Here is a 21,461-nt window from a genome sequence, read left to right on the forward strand (position 1 = left end):
AACGAAGCCTTGAATGAAGATATTGCCAAAACATCAGAACTAGATCATGGCTATACTGCCCCCCTAGGGAGTTTTGGAACAACTGGGTCCACAACAGAATGGCTTGGCAACATGAATACATATGGGAGTAATTTCCAATGAGTGGATCCTCAGTTCATTCATTCATTCATTCATTCTGTAATTTGTATAGTGCCTTTCACCATAATTATGGTCCTAACGTGCTGTTGATTGATTCCCCCCTTGGAGGATCCAGAGTCCAAAATATGAGAGGTGCTTTTGTGCGCGTGTGCATTTAGGCCATTTAAGTTGTGAGAGGGTGACTAAGACCCTACTATTCACCCATGACTGAATGGCACGTGAACGGGTGGAGGTATACTATGAACTAAACAGGGGTGCATTGTGTTTAAGTGGATAAAAGATGATGCAAGTAGGTACCTTTTAGATTTTTGTAGTGAAAGGTAGCTTCATTCAAATGCCGTAGGTGTTGTGCAACAGAGTTGGTGTTATACCTGAGTGCATCGTGTGTAGGAATGAGCCTGTGCGTTCAGCTAAGTTACAAAGGTGCAGTGTGCGAAAGGAAAATAATGGGTTAGCTGTACAAACAATGTCTACATCCCTGGTTCCATCTATGAACAAAGAGCAGTGCTAAGTCTCACATACGATCTAAGTGTAAAAAAATTAATAAATGCTCGCCCTCCGAGAGGATCTTAAGAGTGATACATTGCCAGCCCTAGTTCCTTAAAGATCGAACAGGCCCCCCCCTTTAAGTCTACTTGCTGCACCAAAGGCCCACCCTCATATGCTTTCGAGTTCCATACATATTGTCCTCCTCCAGGTTGATCCAATTTCTTTTCAAAAGGCGTGTTTAAGTGCACTGCATTGCACACCCTCCAGCCATTATTAGTGCAATACCCAACCCACTGTCAAGATTTTTATCATGTGCCAAGGTCTTGGAATACCTCATTTGCCGCAGGTTATGATTTTTTTTCCGGGGTTGAGGAGGCGGTTATTCGTCATCCAGAGGTCAAGGTCCGAGACGCAAGATGCCTGATGTGGGAGGGGTGAAGAGAGGGAGTCGTGGATATGGAGGATGATCCGAGTGTCATCTGCTTAGTTGTAGCAGACGAGACTGTGGAAGACTATTTTACTTCACTGTTGACACTCACTGCCCGATTATGTTGTTTCAGTGGTGCTGCACATCAGAAGTTACATGAATTTGTTATGACGAATAAGGGTAGAACATTTTAGTAAATGTTACATACTTTATGCTGATTGGACAAAGTTATGTATTTTCTGCTGACTGCATAATTAGCTCATTCATAGGGAGCTGCACATAGGATGCTCATGGGTAATGTACTAACAATAGCGCCTACTAACAAATATTGTATTAAGATTTTTCTATAGGTGGGAACCAATGGGGAACTTGGAATTAACATGCACTTGATACTTGTTAGGTATTCAGATTTTGGTCTTTAAAATACTGTAACTCAATGTGGGCGGATTGAGAGCGTTTTCAGTTGCAAGCATCCGACCCTCCCGGCCCAAATTTGCATGTACTAAAGCTGCTTTTTCTTGCAAATCGTGCACTCCATTATTGCTTCCTTGGATAGATGTTTCCAATTGGTTTTTGGCCCTACCGTCCATTTTTGGTGACCCCCCCCCAAACACGTTTTCTAGTGCCTACCCGGAGCAGTTCCTGTGCACAATAACGGAGAGGTGAGCAGGCGCTGTGTTACTCTGGACGGATGTCTGGTCCCTGGAGTGTAGGTTGCCAGGTGGGGCTGTGCAGGCAGTTTGCGGAGGACGAGGGCCCGGGCGATCTTGGAATACACATAGAACGCAAGTGCACTTTCTGCATGAAACAGTATTGTGGATATATTTTGTTATTGCTTGTAAATTGCTATTGTGATAGAAGGGGCAACTCGTCCAAGGCGAGGAAGGACAACGTTTTTTGCCTAGCATTAAGATGAAGCTCCCCCAACATGGCGAAAAATGACGTCATATAGAATATCAAAAGTGAAGAAACGATGTGGGGAAACTCCTGTTAAATGGAGAAAGACAGTCCTGTATACAAAGTGAAGTTCCTATGAGGAAAGGACATGATATCCCTTATCTCTAGAAGAGGAGTTTGATGAGGGGTGAGTTCCCTCGCCTCGAGGCAAGAAGGCAGAGGAAGGATCTACATCAGTTTGTACATTAATGTGTTGTTCTTGCAGGCATCGGTAGCCGTGTGTACATTTAGATTTAGATTTTTTGCCATTGTGAGCACATTGTGTATATAAATGTGTTTTTTAGGCAGGGAGATTTTGGCGATTGTGTGCAAGCGACAGTGTTTTGGAGTCAGATGTTTTTCATTTGTGCAAGTAATTGGTTTATTGAGGTGTAGTGAGTTTTGAAATAAGGTGCTGCAGTGCTGGTGTCTGGGGTTTTTAGTAGTTCTGAATTGCAACCTTGGGTTACTATGGACACTCAATTAGAGCACATGTGCAAAACACTCCGCAGTATAAAGAAAGTACCACCAAGAGCGGGTTCAGGGAACTGCAAGCAAATTGTTTAAAGCTTGATAAAAAAGTATTGGAACCCATCTATACACATCTGTTGTCAATTTATAAACAGAAAAAGTTGAGAAATAGGCAGACTATACTGGAGTTCTGGAAATGTTTAAAGAGGAAGAGAACGCCCCCAATTACAGTACAGAGGAAACCAATAAAAGTACACATACAGGCCAATGCCCCATCCTTTCCTCTACAGCTCACCGCAGGGTACACCAACCCCTGGTTTCCACCCCAAAAGGGAACCCCAGGGGTACCTGGGGAAACTACCCAAGATCCATTAATCAGGGAAATAGAAAATAAGGCTTGCAGATAATTAGGAGGAGGCATTGAAGAAGGCGGAAGAAAAGCTAGCGAAAGCAGCACAGGGACAAGGGGAGGAGCAGTATGCAGCAATAGGCACAGACTGATGGAGGCGGGACAGATTCTCTTCAAAATCGACAGTAACGCTATCAAAAATCCCAAAATGAACACTAGGGAGGAATCCCCCGATTCAGGGGAGGGTCCAGAAGGTCCACTAGACAGGAATGAATACCATGATAGGGTAGACGACTCACGTGTATACAAGAGGAAGCAGAGGACGATGACGATAGGTTGGAGACCGATGACAAGGAGGAAATGATGCCATAGGGCTGCAACTCTGGCAAATTGCCCTAGTTAAGAGAAAGAAGCAAGAATTCCAGAAAAATAACCAGGAGATCACGTTATATGCCCTGGCCTCACATGGATCGGGATAACTTAATGCCCACCTTGCCCTACCTCACAGCAGGATCAAGAAAGTGGATTTATGCCCTCAACAAACAGACAGCAGGGATCACGTTAGTTATAGGGGACATGAACGGTTTGTTTGCTGCTCTATTAAGGGAGCAGACGGGGTACAAAGGAGTAAAATTGAGCAGTAATACCCACAAATATTTATTCGGACCAGCAGTCCCCCTGGAAGTAGCACCAGGCAGCATTACCACATTAGATCTAAGTGATCACTAAGGCAGACAAAGTAATACAGTTAGGCACAGGTGAGAATGACAATGAATGGTATACAGTTCTATGTATTGACCCAGCACTGCAACTGCGAGTGGTGTCGGAGAAGCAATTGTTCGAAGACACTGATGATACAGGGGAGATGGTGTTTCAAATATGTATATCATGTCAGATAATCGACCAGAGGGAAGTACCACACACCATGCTCCTTGCTAAGACATTGCCACCACACCAGTGGAAAGATTTAGAGATGGTTCTTGGAGAACTATGGACCAGTAGCCCCCATGATGTAGGTCTCTTAAAAAGGGATGGGGCAGTTCTCATCAAACTGAACCCAGGGGCAGTGTTTCCTCAGGTCAGGCAGTAACCCATGACCAGAGAAGTAGACAAAGGGATTTATTCCACCATTGTAGTATTATGGCATCAGGGTGCAACACCACCATCAGAGTCCCCATGCAACACCGCTGTGTACCCAATGAAATAAAGTGAAAGGGTCATCGTGGAGGATAGTACAGGATGTAAGCCGGTTGAACAATATCGTAGAGGCAGAGTTCGGCAAAGGTGCAGTACATAAAGGTGGCATAGTTTTGGTTATACTACTTTATTAGCCAGTAAAAGGGTTGGGAAAACGGCCTCTCTGTCCCCAAAGCTAAGAGGGGGTCCAATGCCACAAATAAAACTAGGGAAAATGTCAGGATGTAAAATAACGAGTCTGTCACTGCTGTGTCCCAAAAGCCAGCTTCGAACTTAATACCAATAACCTAAACCAAACTTGTAAAAGGTGTTCTCTTCCAAAGTAAAGTGGTAATGCCAGATCGGTCCAACAGAAAAATTCCCAATGTCTCGGGTGATCAAAACGACTAAAGAAATGTTCCACAATGTATAACTCCAAGGATTAGAAGTTAGCTCCGTTCCCCTGGATTCCTTCAGTTTTTGTTTCTTTATCTCCTTAGGTCCCAGACCCCTTATATTCTTGGAGAACCTTCACTGTACTTATATATTATCCTATGGGTGCGAGTCCCAGACGCGCAGTTCCATATTTTATCAGCTTGGTGTACTCCCCTGATCGGTCTCTTTTGCTTTTAGGGTCTCAGTCACTTTTATTCTCTTACTCTCATATGGAAGTTGGTCCCCAGATCTTCTTACTCTCATATGGCAGTGGGTCCCCAGATCCTCTTACTCTCCTATGGCAGAGGGTCCCCAGATCCTCTTACTCATGTTCTGCAGTTGCTCCCAGATTCCTCCCGCACCTCTGAGTCTGCCCGCATACCCGTTTCGGTTGTTTGCATCTTCTGAGCAGCAGCGATTCCCTCCGAGGCTCTGGCAGCACCCTCTGCAGTTGGCAGTGTTCCCGCCGGTCAATTTGCATTCAGGTTCCTCTTTTCGTGACAGTCACTCCGCCAGTCTCTTCTCGGGATGGGGTCTTTGCTTTCTGAGCCTGGGGACAACCAGAGGTTTGTTCAGGCTCCAGGCTAAGTAGTCCCTTCTTTGTGGACTACCTTTGCGCTCCCATTCACCTCTGTGCACAGTGTCTCCTGCTGCGGTCTCCTGTTCGCTGGGTCGGCGTCTCCCGGGAGTCTTCCCGAATGAGGATGGCTCTCTCTATGTTGGTTTCCCTCTGTGGTTTTGTATTTCTCTTGGCTAATCAAATGCGGTGAGAGACTAGACAGTTCACTCTGGTTTTCTGGAGTGATCTTCATACTCCTGGTTATCTTCTTCACAGTACTTGTACTGGAGTTATATGGGAGAGAGTTGGTATTTTCAGGGCTGTTGGTCCGGTGTAACATACCTGGTTGGTTGACCCCACAATAGAAGACTTTGCAATTGACTGGGAACAGGAAAGGAGAGTTTGGCTTGGGGGGGAAGGAGGGAGGGTCTAATAAAGTGGAGGAATACTGCATTCTCTGGGAATTGTCTTCCCTGATCCCATAAGGGGCTTCCTCTTCCATGTGATCCTTCCCCGGTGCACCAACCCCAGGGGGATTAATTATACTGCGGACGCACCACTCTGCCCCCACAGGAAAGGTCTCCTCCTAGGGGAGAAGGGAAAACATCCACACCTCCCCAACATCCTTTGCAATATCCCCACTGAGGCAACCCATGTCACAGTAATGGACCTTAAGAATGCTTTTTTCTCCATCCCATTACAGCCCAACTCCCAGTATCTCACAGCATTCACCTACAGAGGGCAGAGGTTCCAACACACTTGTTTGCCACAGGTGTATTGCAAGTCCCCAAGCATTTTCAATAGGGGACTGCAAATGGATTTAGGAACTCTACAGGTACGGAGCCCAGTAATTCAGTATGTGGTCGACCTCCTAGTGTGTAGCACAACAGAAGAGCAGTGTAGACATGACTAAGTTGCACTTTTGACTCTATTGGCAGGGAAGGAATACAAGGCAGACAAAGAAAAATTGCAATACTGCCAACAAGAAGTTGTATACCTAGAGTAGATAATATCAGCAGCAGTGAGGATAACACCAGAAAAGGCAGCAGCAGCACATCACACTCCACAGCCAACCACGGACAAGCAGATGCAGCAATTCCTAGCATCATGTAACTATTGTCAGGCCTGATTGCTCGATTACTCCTCCTACACCAAGCCTCTAATGGAGGGGTTAAAAGAAGCACAGAAAGGGAAGGGGGTGACCCATTGGGGTGACCTGAATATCTGGCTGGAGGATCATTCTAAGCCAGATTCTAAACAACTATGGGAAATATTAAAACACCATGATCTGTCAACACTAACACAATCAGCCTTGCATAAATCTGGGCACTGTGTGGATGTAGTCCTTGCGAGAGGGAAGGGAATTTCTATGATCGACAGTACCTATGTCGTGGACAGATCATTATCATAGGCGTTTCGTTCTTAAGGCAACTAAACCTGTGAATCATGCTTCCATATCCAACAGTATGGAGTTAATACATAAAACAAGGAGTTAGACAACATGCCCAGTGGGGGCCTTAATAATATCTGTACTAAGTATGCCCCCTTAAGAACAAATACTCGTAAGAGTCTCTAAAGCCAGGTATACTAGACAGCTTTTAGAGTTCAAAATAACAAACAACTTGAGAGAAGATGGTACCCCTCAAAGTTACCTGAACATGCTACTATGGTAAAAGTAGCCTTGACAAATTAAGGCAAAATCTGATTTCTTAGCAGGAAAGAAAAATCACAGCAGCACCCAATCATTCCCAAGAACAATTCAGTGTGATAGCACACTTTGTAAGCCCAAGTAAGACAATTCCAGTGAAGGAATTGTCGACGGAATATGCAAATGCCTTAAATGTTTTTTCATGATTAAGATCTCGACTATTCAGAAAAGTATTAAGCTTCAAAAGGGAACACGATGACATAGTGCTCCCCCGAACTCCATGGACAGGAATACTATGTCAATGAAAGGGGGAACTTTCAAGAGTCCACCGTTCACCTTTAAGTAGGCATTAGAAGATAATAGCTCTACCATACTGTAGACTTTAAAACCTACTAATAATTCACTTTCCCCGCCTTGCCTGCATACGCTGCAAAGGGTATATCGTCAGATCTAACTCCATTTATGACTAAGTTTTTATAGGTTTATATCTCCCCTATGCTGAAGGAGCCAAATTTGGATCCTGATGACTTTCAGAGTTATCGTCCCATTGCAGGCCTTCCCTGGCCAGGAAAAATCCTGGAAAAAGTGGCCACATCACTGTTCCAGGACTATATTGAAGAAGAGGGCCTGATACATCCGTTGCAATCAGAATTCCAGCCCACATTTGGGACTGAAACAGCGCTGACGGTGGGATGGCAGGAGTGGTTGCAAGCAGGGGATGATGGTAAATTATTCCTACTTGTAATGCTAGATCTACCCGCAGCGTTTGATACGGTGGACCACAGTATTTTGCTGGATTGCCTAAAAAGCATAGGAAATGATGCTGAAAGTGCCTCGGATTGGTATTGTATTGTTTGTTTATTTAAATCCTTTTTGGTGGGGTGCAAACAATGGTGTGGCACAGACAATGTGTACAGCTGGGGGGGGTTCCCTGGCAGAAATTCTCTCACAATCTTGTGGGGTCCCACAGGGTTCTGCACTTCCCCTCTTCTGTTCAATATCTACCTCCGCTCATTGATGGGCATATTAGGAAAATATAACAAGTTTTCAATCATATGCCGACTACACGAAGCTTTATATTAGACTTGATGACGTAGATGACTCACTCATCAAGTTATGTAGATGTCTTGAAGAAATAAGGGTATGGATGGCACTAAACTGGCTGCAGCTTAATCCAAGCAAAACAGAGGTGATTCTCTTTGGACCAAAGGGGTGGAATAGAAGCCTGCCCCCACCTCTGTTTTTTGGGCTCAAGACTGAAGTATGCCTCTAAAGTAAAAGAAATCTATGGTGCATATGGCAGAGTGATTTGGGCTGCGATGGTCAGGTCTCAGCAAAAGTTCAGTCAGCTTTCTATAACATCCGACTGCTACGACAAGCCCTCCCCTATTTACCTGAGAATGACCATGCCATAGTGATAGGAGTCCTAGTTAACTCGATACTGGACTATTGCAACAGCCTCCTCGCTGGAGCCCCCACCAAACAGATTCATCCTTTGCAAAGGACACGAAATGCAGCGGTTTGATTAGTGTTCAGGGTACCAAAACACACCCCAGTGTTGAAATGTACAAATGGTCTGGCACAAGCTACATGAGGGACAGGACAAGTTGACACAATACTAACCTACTAGGGTTGGAAGGCAAACACCTACTCATTATCCCCAGGACAAAATGTATTTTTTGGGGAGATTGAGAATCTGCAGTCTTTTGGCCCAGATTGTGGAATAGTCTCCCTCTGAATTTAAGGAACATGAACTTGCTCCTAACATTTCGAGCAGGACTAAAAACGCACCTTTTTTTAGAGGAGGTTTTGCCTTTGACCTATGGGCTACTACGATCATGAGATTAGCAATTATACTTCTGTTCTGATGATATATTCCAACTGCGCCAGGTTTCGATTGGTTTTGTGTGTTCGCGTTTATAAACATCTCAATCAATCATTGTCTGGACAGATGAGATGGTCCAGTCTTTTCAGGAACTCACAAATGACATCAGTAATGCACCCGTTGTAGCAACACTAGATTACTATAAGGTTTTGTTCCTGTTCTCACATTCTAATGGTCAAGTGATGATGGCTGTCCTCACGCACCAGACATCCATGGGACACAAGCCTTTGGCTTATTACAGTGGTCTCTTGGACCCAGTAATGCAGGTACATTTTCCATGTGAGCATGTACTGGCAGCAGCTGCTTTCGCAAAACAGAAATCCTCTGCAAGCACAATGGGATGCCCTACCACATTATACGTCGAACACGCAGTTTTTAGCATACTAAATAATCTACAATAATCTATTTTAGAACAAATAATAGCTCTCGCTATGGTTGCAGCGTTATCCTGGGAAATTAAAGGTCTCAGGTGCGCCAGCAGCTTCACATAATAAACAGCTGCTGAAGCAAGGCAAGCCACGCAAGACCTCATTCAATAGTTGATCAAGAGTAACCCCTAGGATTTTTACTTTTGCCTGTGGATAACGTTTCACTTGACCAAGCATAAAGCAGAAATAGTCAGGGTGAAACTTTGCTTGCATCGATGCAGAAACTACAGTCATCAACTCAGTTTTTCTTTTGTTGAGGGAGAGATTATTGCCATCCATCCAATTCTCAGAGAGTAGACTATTAAATTCACCTTCATCTGTGGCATGAAAGGCAGTCAGCAGGATGACACATTGAGTCTCATCCGCATAGTTAGAAAACATGACTCCCTCCTGCTCTAAAAAGGGCAAAGAAGGAATCCATGAAGAGGTTATAAAAACATGGGGAGATGCAAGCCCCCTGTGGGACCCCAAAGTCCACTGGCACTGGAGCAGCCTCTACCTCATCCACAGAAACCCTACTTTTTCTATTGGCTAAAAAAAGACCCTATCTATTGAGCTGCAAGAGGTGAAAGATTTGCCACCTTCACCATTCTGGAAACCAGAATGGTGTGGTCAACCAAGTGAAATGCAGCTGACAAATCCAATGATATTACAAGAGACAGAGATCCTTTATCCAATCGCTCCAAAGGTCTTGATTTCAATTCCAGTAATGACGTCTAGGTTCCAAAACCCCTTCTGAAACCTGATTGATAGGGGTTTAAGATGGGGAATTAGTCGAGGTGTTTCGAAATTTGATTATATGTAATGCGGTTAAGGATTTTCAATAAGAACGGCGTATTAGATATGGATCTATAGTTAAGGGGAACCTCCGGATCAAGGGCAGGTTTTTTCAGTATGGGGGTGACCCAGGCTTTTTTTATATCCACTGGAACAGACCATTCTGTTAAGGAAGAGTTGACAAATTTTCAGATAGCATTCCGGGGGACAGGATTTAATTATCATTGAAGAGCACGGGTCTCCTTTTCACCTGGTAGCTTTCAGCTTTTCTATCGGGGTGGAGGACCTGGCTATGGTTGTAGGTGTAAAATTAAACTGGGGGGGTGGAGGGACATCTAACAAAAGACTCCTACCTGACATTTGTCAGAGTACACAAGCAGGTTTATTTTTGAAACTATGTCCAACCTTATGCCGTTAAGCTTGTTTTGCATCGCGTCTTGAATATTTTGACACCAGGAGGCATCCTTAATTAAGGAATTAGCTAACAGAGGGGAAATGTTCTCCTGTTGCTTCAATATTTTAAATAATTCTTTCACATCAGACTTGGCTTCTGAATTCTTGAGTTGTGAAAGATTTTCTTGGTTGCCACAATCTCTGATTTGTACACTTTAGCAGCTGCTTTGTAAACCGCTAGCGATTGCGGACCTTGATTGGCTTTCCACAAATAGAAGAGCTTAAGAGACGATGATTTCAGTTTTTGCAGGTCCGGTGAAAACCGGAGTTTGCTTTTCTTCCCTTCCAGGTTGTTTCTGGATTTCAAAGGGGCCAAGGAGTTGGTAATGGATCTAGGTTATCAATAAGAATTTTACACCTTTCAGACACAGGTGTGGAGTCCCTAAAGAGGGTATTCGAGCAGATTAGGGGTTCCATTTTTTTTTGCAGGTGAGCAATTTCAAGTTCCTCACCAGCGTGGTATGGGGCTTTCTGTTTTTGACTTTTAAAAGGGAACGTAGCCAAATTTGAAAAGTGCACAAAAGGCATGGTTAGACCAAGGACAGGGGGTAACCAGAAAGTCCTGGCTATCCACGTGTTCATTGAGGCCCATCTAATATGTGGCCCAGTTGGTGGGTGGGCACACAGATTTTTTGCTCAAACCCAAAATCAGTGAGAGACAGCTCGAATTCTGTTGCCAGTGCGTCATCTTCGTGGCCAAGCCAATAGTTAAAATCACCTGGCAGGACGAAGCGAGAATTAGACTCAAGAGTTGCTAGCTGATAATTATACAGTGCTAAAATAAAGTTTTCTGTTAGAGAGCGGGGCCTATATATTACAACAAGTAGCACTAAAGGTTCCTTACAATGCAATTACAGTGACTCAAATTATCGAACTACAGGCACGGGCTCCCCGGCGGGTGTTCTTTAACCCCCACAGATTTAAGGAGACAGAATATTTCAGGAAACATAGTGGTGCCCCAGGCACTCCTTAGAGTTGCCTTTCAGCGATTGCACTACCCTGCGCATGTATCCAAGCAGTACATTGCAGCTGACTTACTACAAGAATGGCTCATTCCCAGCCTCCAGGAACATCTTGACAAGTGTCATATTTAATTGTACATGTCAAACGTACACTACAGGTCACAAACTTAGAACATTGAAAGTGCCATTGCCCTGCCCCTCAGAACCATTTCCACACCTCCACATTGACTACCTGAACATGGTTAACAGGTGCAGTAACTTCTGTGATCTAATTGCTGTGGCGTGCCCATTCTCTAGTTGGCTTGAAGCAGATCCACCAAACGGCAGCAAATATTCTAGTATGAGAAGTATTTACCCAGGGGGGGAATATGATGTCCTCAGATCTGATAACGGGACTCACTTCTTTAATGAACTTGTCAAAGAAATGTCCCTTTTATTGGGCATAAAGCACAGATGGTGCTCAATTTATCACCAGCAAGTCAACGGGTTGTGGAACCATTGAAAGAACGTCTTGACAACATTTGAAACACATTGAAAAGAGTTGGCTTTATTGTCTGCCATTAGCATTATTTGCTCTCTACATCAGTCAGGGTCAGATCTTCATCTTACTCCTCACGAGATTGTAACTGGCACTAGGCTGTATACTCCACTCCCACCCACATGCACAGCCTCGATAAAATTCTGTACACATTCTAGGTGATGAATTTCGGGGATATCTATGGAGTTAACAAAATCTATTAGACTTATCCCCTGGCAGATTGGTCCTCACTCACCAGTGACGGACATACCAACAGCACAGCAGGATTCAGCACTTCCACAGCAGCAACAGCTCTTCCCCGGGCGATAAAATCTTTATAAAGGGACTTCACATGAAAGTGAAATCAACCAAGATTTGAAGGCCCGTACAACATCATTTAAGCCACGCCCACAGCAGTCAAGGTTGCTGGCCGGAAGATGTGGATCCACATAACAGACGCCCGTAAGGACAACTGATACAACACCGCCCCTCAGGAGCAAAAGAAGGAAAAGGGGGGAGAAAAATAAGGAGGGAAATTTCCTTAACTTCTCTGAACTCAATCTGCTCCTTTGGGCAGATGGACACTAATGTTATTTTCACAGCCATCATGAACAGTAGATAATGTCAAGAGGATTATGGCCTGTATTCTTTTTTTTTTCTTCTCTCCTCTTCTCTTCTTATGGCTGAATCCATATGGTTGTTTTCTAGGGGTGGGTCCAATAACATCACCAATATTGCAAATATACACCAGTGAAGATTAGTGTACTCGTCACCAGAATTAGGAGGGATGTCTCAAACTCAGGAATGTATCCAAGTAGTGTTAAAGATGTGCATCACCCTAAAACCGACAATGTGTGGTACAACTACATGAAGGTAGAAGTCAAGCGACTCTCGCTATGCGTGTCCATTAATCCCCCATGCAACAGGCATGCCCAGACTGTTCACACCACAAGAATTAGCACCAGAAGTAGTTCAATGTTTAGGGTGCCTTGCCTTATGTAGGGTGTAAGGATTGGCTGAGGGTACTTTTAGGTTTGAACTCTGTATATGTCCTTCTGTTTCATCCACATCTATGCAGTCTTCTTTAGGGGGTAGTTATGCAAAGAAGGTCTGTAATTTAAGTTTGTGTGTGTACTTGAAAAGTCCACTTTCATATTGAGGTTATTAGAACTGTGTGTGGGGGCGCATCTCATTCCTTTTTGTACTGTGCAGCTCTTGTGTGCAATGTCTGTCGGACAGGTCGACGACCAAGTTCTCTGCGTCTGGATCTGGAATTGGGTCTGCATCTCAACTTCTTTCGCCTCCTCATCAGTACCATGAACTACTGCCCCGTTTTTCTGCAATAGAAAGTGCATGTAGCTTCTGCAACTGTCTACCATACGTGCCACTCTGTATACACACTTGCCCTGATTGAAGAGGTTTCACAATCTTATACATTTTAGGTTGGGAGCGTGCCCCAAGAGGTACTGATAACGACAACAATATTGATAGGTTATGCTAGAATTGCCCAACAAGGGCGCCACTGTTAATTCGCTTTACTGCATTACTGACAGCTAACGTTTTAAATAACACTTTGAAGTTAAACATTTTTCAGTGTGCTATGGTAGTGATCAGGCACGGCGGTACACGTCCCACTGGGACCGCCAGGCATATTCTTAGATCACTGAACTATGACGTGCACACGAACGTGAACAGTTGATCCACTACATTAAAGCAATTGGCAAGCGCTACTTATTCTTGAGAGCTCTTCACACCAGCAGGCAGGCGAGCGGCTAATGAAGGTAAGGTAGATGACTACTGGTAATTTCAGACAGAATAGTGTGGCCGACCCTAGGTGGCATTGTAATTACACAAACTGGTCTTCTTCCATTACTGCTTTGCAGCGCTAGAATAGCTGCAGTCTTTTACCCAATTATCACCGGCGTGACTGATATTTTAATTGGGGCACACTCCCCTTGTGAGAGAGCGGGGTCTACAGTTGGAAGCATATACACTCCTATTGCAATTACTTAGCCAGGTGAGATAATATGACACCACGTCACACCTTGACACATTCATAGTTATACTAGCTTGGTCGTATGGTCTAACTCGTAATTTTAGTTTTTTTTCCTTTTCCTTCCCTTCTTCCTCACGCGCATCTCCTGATCTGTGACAATGCATCATTATAAAATTGTACATACATACTGCTGGGCTATTTCCAAATTGCTCACCATAATGTGACTGTAAATAATGACTTTTTACACTATGTGTTTTCAATCGCACCGATTGTTGACCACACTACAAATCAGTTACTGCCACATCAATTATGATTGACTGATATTGGGTGGATTTTCATCCCATTGCTGGTTTATTTTTGTGACACGATATTCTTTGGGGTTCCAGTGGTCTCTTTTGTGGCACACACAGGTAATTTCCCTGATGAAGGACATTATGTCCGAAATGCATTGGCGTTTTTTAGCACATTGGCACAGGCCGCTGCTAACTGGTCATACTGGTTTCATGCAAATTCAGAGTGGTTCCCTGCCTTTCTTATGAATGAAAGCAATCCTTTGAAAGTCATAGCTAAACTTGAATTGAATGTTACTCTAGCGACTCATCTAGGCCAAGGGCGTGCAGTCCTCACCGCTGGCTTTTTTCAGCCAAGGTCCACAGTTTTTCCTACCCTACAGAACCCTCTCATGTAATTCAAATCTATCCATATGCTACGAGATATATTAAGGGAGGAACATCATAGAAGCTGTCTGAATAACGGCCCCCTGACAAAATCTCACAAGATGACGATTGAAGTAGTGATTGGATCACCGATATTCACATTACAAGCTCCAAGTTAGGATTCCATTTTTCAATTAAACATCTTATAACATGGTGGGCAAGGGACTCAATCGTCATCATTTTTCAATGGCAAGTCCGTTTAGGTCTAGTGCCATCTCTAGATATGTGATCTGGGAGAACTAGGCAAGGGCATTGTCCAAGATAAATCGCATGGCTCCACTTGTACAAAATAAAGCAGAGTGAGATACGCGCCCGAATGCTGTCAGTATTGTAAATAATTAAACATTCAGGAGGTAAGCCTTGCTGATGCACAAGTTTGGACTGAACAAGTTTAACATCAGCACTGAAGTGCATGTCCGAGTCCAACAGAATGAAATAATCTTCTGTGTTGGTAAATACATGAATTGGAATGGCACTTTATAATGTTAATTGTGATTACAAATGATTTAAACTCTTTTAAAGAGCTTACATCTTTTTGAAGTCGGAGTATTCTGCCTAGAATATGTGAATACCCTTGAAGGTATGTGATTGGTGGTCACTTGTTACGGGCAGGGTAATTAAAACAATATATGTCATGCATGCCCTTTATACGTTGAAGCAGTACAGCAGCCTGTTAAAGTCAATTATTGGTGAATTATAATGTTTTTAAAGACATTCAGCAGCAAGACCAGTGTAATATAAAATGGATACATTTGTTATGATGAAGACATAGCAATAATTCGTCGTTTTACGTCTAAACTAGTTGGAGAGTGGAGAGAAGGAACCAAGTATGAGAATTAAATCATGCAGCAACAACAAATGGGGAAGGTAGGGAATTGTTGGGAAGAAGGGACGCGACCCCCGACGTTTTTGGATGAGGTAGAGGCCTGTAAGTGTGCAGTAGGGGCTCGGGGAGGATACAGGTGTGGGTAGAGGGTAGTGTCCATAGCAACCGTGATGCGGGGAGGGTGGTGCAGGTTTTCAACACTGGTATACCTGGGGAACAAAACACCATCTTGGCTAGCAGAAGCCATATTAAAAACAAGGCCTTGGATCACGCTGCAGTTAGGGCCGCAGGCGCCAATAGACACATGGGGAAGTAGATGACTGCATGTGAGAATAGGTTGTATTATTGGCACCGGTGTGAAAGGCCAGAGCTGCAGAGCTTCATAGACCTTCCATTGTCTCATATTGCCAGAGTTTGTATTCCACAAAGAATCTGCCCTGCAAGGCCACAAGGGGGTTGAGAGCTCTCTGTAAAAAGCGATCTCACGCGAAGGAGTGCATGAGCCTCCGACCTTCCCCGTTTCAACTGTAACTAATAGCACTCAAATGCCCCCATTCCTAGACCCCTGGCATTCCAAAGTACCAGCCAGTCCCAGACCACCAACCATAAATTTGTTAGAGACACAATTGATCAGAAAAGATCAGAAAGGAGGGACCACTTGCCTGCACCATAGGTTACGCGATTTGTGCTGCAAGGTGCAGGGAAGGATAAAGCAACATAGCTAAAAACGAGGGGGCGGGGGAGTCTTGGGATGGCGCCAATGTGTCTGGAATCGAGATGTAGTTAGTAAGAAGCGAAGGTCCTCCCTTAGCCTATGTCTGCAGTACCAGGAGCATGTTAGGTCAGAGATAAAGAATGTATTATTTTTCTTTTGGTAACAAGCAATTCATTGTAACTTCGTGCCTGCTGACGTGTGATGAGAAGACCACGTGGAAGAAGATGTATGGGCAGGGCTGGGACCAATGGCCTGGCATCCATTATGGAGCAGGTAGCCTATGCATAGGGTCAAACCAACCAGCCATTCCCAACCTACGTAGATTACGTCACTGATGGCGATGTGTGCCTTTATAAAAAAGTTGAACGTTCGTCCAAAATTAATACGTGCAGTGACAGCAGAGCACTTTGCTGGTGCATTTCTATTTCTTGTAGAAATAAAACGTTGTTCTCATTGTAAGAGGTGTGTTGGGATTTGTTCACGTAGTGGATTGTATTTTTTCTGGTGCGAGCATGAGGGGCTTCTCTACAGGATCGCACATCAAGGTTTATTACAATTAGAAGGCTTTCTTTCCATGTTGACGTTGAACGTTTGGACATGTATGTAAATAAATGAAACCTGCAGCATATTTGCACATGTATAAAGAAATGAAATGTGGGGTATGTTAAACATTTTATGATTTAGAGATCGTGTTCTTATACATATTAAATGAATTGTGTGATTTTGATATTGTGATTAAAAAGGTATGAAATAACTGACAACTGTGTTGGCATAGAGTAAAAGCTTGTTGTTGCTAATGTTTTACTTCTGATTATAAATAATTTGATACATTAATAATGAAAACAATCGAATAATAAACGTTTGAATGTGCTCCTTAGTTACAGTTTCTATATACACATGGATCAGTGGTAACAGCAGAGCCATTTTTGCCTGCTTTGAAGAGGCGTTTTGAAAATAGAAATTAACGTTTTAATTTGGGTTACTTGCTAAATTAACAGGCTAACAGGATAAAATCAGTATGGAATGGAAAATATCTGTTTTAGAGGCAAGATAAAATGGTTACTTGCCTAAAAAAGAAAAGCTCCACTGGCAATGAGAATTACTTACTTACTCCTGAATTTATGGAATAAAATACTCCCATCTCAAAATCATATTTGGGGGCCTATGCCCAGCATGGACTGGAATCTGACCCCTTGCAACTCACAGGACCCATTTTGGTGGTACCAACACCATTTACACAGGTTGCCGCACTCCTTTCACTGGTCCATCATATGGAATTGGATCTTTCCTTATGTGACTGTTGAAGTATCCACACGTATGAACCCCTACTGGGCAAGTCTAACAATACCACATGTGTACTTGCCCAACCCTTAGCTGGTTGCTAATTTTCTCTGTGCCATTAGGTTTTCTGCAAGCATGCTCTTGCCCAGCTGTTCTACTGCTTGCTAAAGTCCATCTCCACAGATCTTAAAAAGACCCCTTTTTTATTTTATTACCAATGCATTTGTTCTCAGCTACCCTTCCCATCGCATTACCTCTTCTAGTTCAGCATCCTGAAGGCCACCCATAAGCTCAGCTATGTAAGATTTCCTGTCCGTGAATTCCATCTCCACCTTCACCTTCCTTAAGCCAAGATCAGGAATGTAGAACGCAGGATTAGCTGGAAATGTCATATGACCCACTCTCTTTCTTTGAAGCAAGTTATTTGTAATGTAGCGCAATAAACGTGCAAATGCTCAATTTGTGTGAATCCAACTATTTCTCCTTAATAGTCAAATCAAATCTAACCGATAGGAGTTGGTAAACTTTTGTCAAGCACTCCTTGCTTGGTTATGCAGCACCAGTGCAATTTGCCAAACTACAATATTTATCCTCACTTTGACACAGTCACTCATCTCCAGTGCAACTAAATTGTCTACAACATTTAACACATAGCTTTCTCTTTGCCATACTTCACGGCAGTGAGCATGCATTGATGGCCACATTTGTTAAATGGGAGCCGTCAATGCATGCTTCTACTCATTGTGGTGTGCAATTCTGTAGCTCGATTTCACCTTACTACAAGTGATTTTATCGTAGATAGCTGTACTGCAGAGGAAGGGATTGAAATTATGATTAGATACACAGGAGCTAAAAGAAGCTCATGGGGATCCAACATTAACCAGTGACCACGAACTATTACATAGCGTTCAGCAAATCTAACGTCCACATAAGATGCAAACATACCATTTTATCTATTATTTATGCATGACCCCTTATGCGTCAAATGTCGTATTGATGTGACCTCAATGTCCCAAACGCACAGAGGTAACTTCTCATATGTGTGAATTTTCGGCATCAGTTGGACTGGTGATTGAAATGTAGCTCCTGGTAGTTTTTTGTGTCAACTTAACGAGGCTCAACTGGGCTACAAGTTGGAGCTAAATGGCACCCCTCCGTTTCCAAACCTGAGAGGTAATTTCTCGCAGAATGCAGCCAACAAAATTTCTGGCACCACCACACCACATGAAATGTAACTTATTTAATTATGTTTTAGCAGATTTTTCAGCAACTAATGGAAGTTCGATCACTTTTAAAACGCAAGTGTGCATGCTCACAGCTTTACTGTTAAATAAAAGGTTCAAACAAACCTTGATCACCCACCTCCTAATCAACTGCAGTTATGTGGACATGCACAGCTAAAACTTGTAAAATGAGATATAGAAACTATTTGACTATGTAATATTTGACATTGTGTACTTTTTTTCTGAATTAAATTATAGTTAATTGTGCCTGGTTTCCCCTCACTGAATGTATACTGAAATCATGCTGCCCACTCAGGCCTAGCAAATTGTTAAAAATAACACACAACCTGCAGGGCGAGTTCCTTTGTTTACATAATCGATCTAAAACAAATGCCCCCCTGGTGATGGGTGACAATATTTATCAGTGCTTTCTGTCAAAAGGTACATGTCACCATAAGTGCACGTCATATTTGGTGCAATGCTGCCACCCACAGGCCAGCCATGCACAGTGAAACCGTTTAACCATTTACTTGCAGTAAATGTCAGGTGACATTTTGAAACATCCTCACACTCGCCAGCACGGTCCATTACAATGCAAACATGGTTAACACCTAAAAAAACACCTTATTGCCTGCTCAACACAGGCAGAATGTTATTCAGAGTCCAAGATCTGATAGACTACAGGGCTTTGAGTCTGGATAGCCATGCGGGAGTGGGAGACAGGGCTAAAGAGGAGAGATTAGTCGTGGCTGGGTTTGTGTTGAAGTCACAGCTAAGCATCTTTTGGGGGCTTGTGTGTTTAGTATAAGGTGGTGGGGGATCTTAGACAGGAGACGGTTAATCAGAGGAACGGGATAGTAGGCGTCACAAGGCAAAACAACATGCAACCCTGCACTGGCCTCTAGCATACAGGCCACGTTTCACAAGCTCACATTGCCTATCTCGCACACATCGATACATTATATCCCATGTGCAACAAAACAAGCATAGATCGGGATGTCATTGTCCGGGCTACCCAACTGCTAAAAGGGGCAACGCATCTAAAATAAGACTCTCCGAATGTGATAAGACAGTTCAGACTGGGGATGCACTAATTACTCTTAATCCAGCATTATTGCAGATGGAGAACCAGGAGCTCCTAGCACTCTTTAAGTCAAACAATATTAAAAACGTGTAAAGGAGGCTGTAGAATACAGTACATCCACTATAGAAGAGAGGGTGAGGAAAATAGCAGCCCACTATCTCACAATGGCCTGCCTGAAATCAGATGAAACGATGCTCCTACCGTTGTAGGCTTTACTTCAAGGGCCATGTAAAATTATTTACTGAATTTGTATGTTTTCTCGCGTTTTAGTATTGGTATGTTTTATTTTATGGCTTGCCAAATTACATTTTAATGTATCATTTTACGATGATGAATTGTAAAATAGTTCAATGGCTTTGCTACTGAATAAAGGGATGGAAAAATGAGGAGATAACAAGGAAGAGAAAATGAGAGGGGCACATTTGGGGGCGGGTTGAGAACAAAGTTAGATCAAATGAAACAGATTAATGGCCAGACAGAGGGATACTGTGGCTGGCTCAGACTCTCGGACAAGGGCTAAGGAAAAGGAATGCGGCGAAAGGAGAACCGTGACAGTCGTCTCTGACATATGGATACAACCTGCAGTTACAGGTCGGGTTCCCTGCAAGGCGCATTCAAACTTTTAAAATGTGTGCTCACTGTACATGCTAGTATGTGTACGGCTCACCGCACAGTACTTGCAGATCCTGTTTATATTCCTCCGCTCATCAGTCCGCTGCTGATGGCAAGACCTTAACTAATGCCGTCTGGAGATTTTATGGCTTGTGTCCACCAATGATACCCGCAATGCCGGGTCGCCCGTATGAGCCCATTATTGTCTGGGGAGCTCCACATTGGTATCTACTAACAATACGGTTTGCTTATTTGGAAGGGGCTGCATACTACAATGCAATTGGCGAAAGGGCATTTTCCTCTAGCAATATCCCGCTGACACATCTGGTGCTGAGGCGCAGAGTAGCTCTTACCTCAGATACCATTACCACCGCGTTACTTAAAGCAGGTCTGCATGTAACGCGACGACACCTTCCTCCTCACACCTACTGTTTCTGAAGTACACGTAGAGACCCCTCCACAGAGACTCGGGGTTATTGCACGGTGTACAGGTAGGGCTTCACTAACATCCTTAAGCCCCCCAGATCAGAGGTGGCGTGCGCCTGCCTTTTAGGGGCGTGGTGAAAGACTGCATTCTATATATCCAGACACACCGTGCTGCAACCCCTACTGAGAGCCCCACCCCGACAGGCCTGGCTGTGCCCCTTTTCACCGACAGGCCCCTACTTGGCTTCTGCAATGCCCCAGCTCACCGAACGAGTTGAGGAAGTCTGCAATCTTCTTGATGCTGCTGGTGATCACCTCAATGTATTCGCGGTTCGCCCAGTCCTGGTGGATCTCGCGCTGAACCGGGTCCTCCTGGTTGGACATCTTCTCTTCGTTGCTATTGCTAACTCCGTATGTGGGCGCAGCCGACAAGAGGAAGTGCTAACATCGTATAGGATAACGGACCAGCACCATCTACCGTCCACCGAATGGGAGAGCAGGCAGTAGGAAATAGAATCCGTCAGCTGTCAAAGAACCGGAAGAGCTGTCACCAAATGAGCTGCTGCTGCTGCCCCCAGTTTGAGAGAAGCTTTGTTGGATATTGTAGTTTGCAATTCAGAATTAATCAACTGGAACTGGGATATATTTAAGAGAAACGCTTTGATCTAGAAGACGGACAACCTCCATAACATAGAGAAAGAGAAGTAAAGCAAACACAGAAGACGGACGAAAATACCACGGTTAAGCTGCACGTAACCGTGGCAGACATCTTTAAGGGTGTTTTCTTTTGTTCATCTTGTAGTGTATTTTCATTTGTGTAGTGTTTGAACTATGTTTTTAATTTAATTTTGTTTGACTTGCATAAACAACCCTTTGAGAAATGTGTCACTTATATATTAAACAATAGAATAGAAGAAAAACAACACACAAAG

At 43.7% G+C, this 21,461-nt stretch overlaps 1 protein-coding gene across 1 annotated transcript in view; it reads right to left on the reverse strand.

The window, feature by feature from the left end:
* Positions 1 to 21,221, reverse strand: part of BRK1 (BRICK1 subunit of SCAR/WAVE actin nucleating complex) — a 63,194-nt gene extending 41,973 nt beyond the window's left edge. The window contains exon 1 of the mRNA XM_069643853.1: positions 20,796 to 21,221. Coding sequence (XP_069499954.1) covers positions 20,796 to 20,913 — 118 coding nt within the window. The 5' untranslated portion in view covers positions 20,914 to 21,221. The remainder of the gene's footprint in view (positions 1 to 20,795) is intronic.
* Between the last annotated feature and the right edge of the window lie 240 nt (positions 21,222 to 21,461).

The sequence above is a fragment of the Ambystoma mexicanum genome, chromosome 2p, assembly GCF_040938575.1.
Source record: "Ambystoma mexicanum isolate Mex_15411 chromosome 2p, UKY_AmexF1_1, whole genome shotgun sequence".
Lineage (NCBI taxonomy): Eukaryota > Metazoa > Chordata > Amphibia > Caudata > Ambystomatidae > Ambystoma > Ambystoma mexicanum.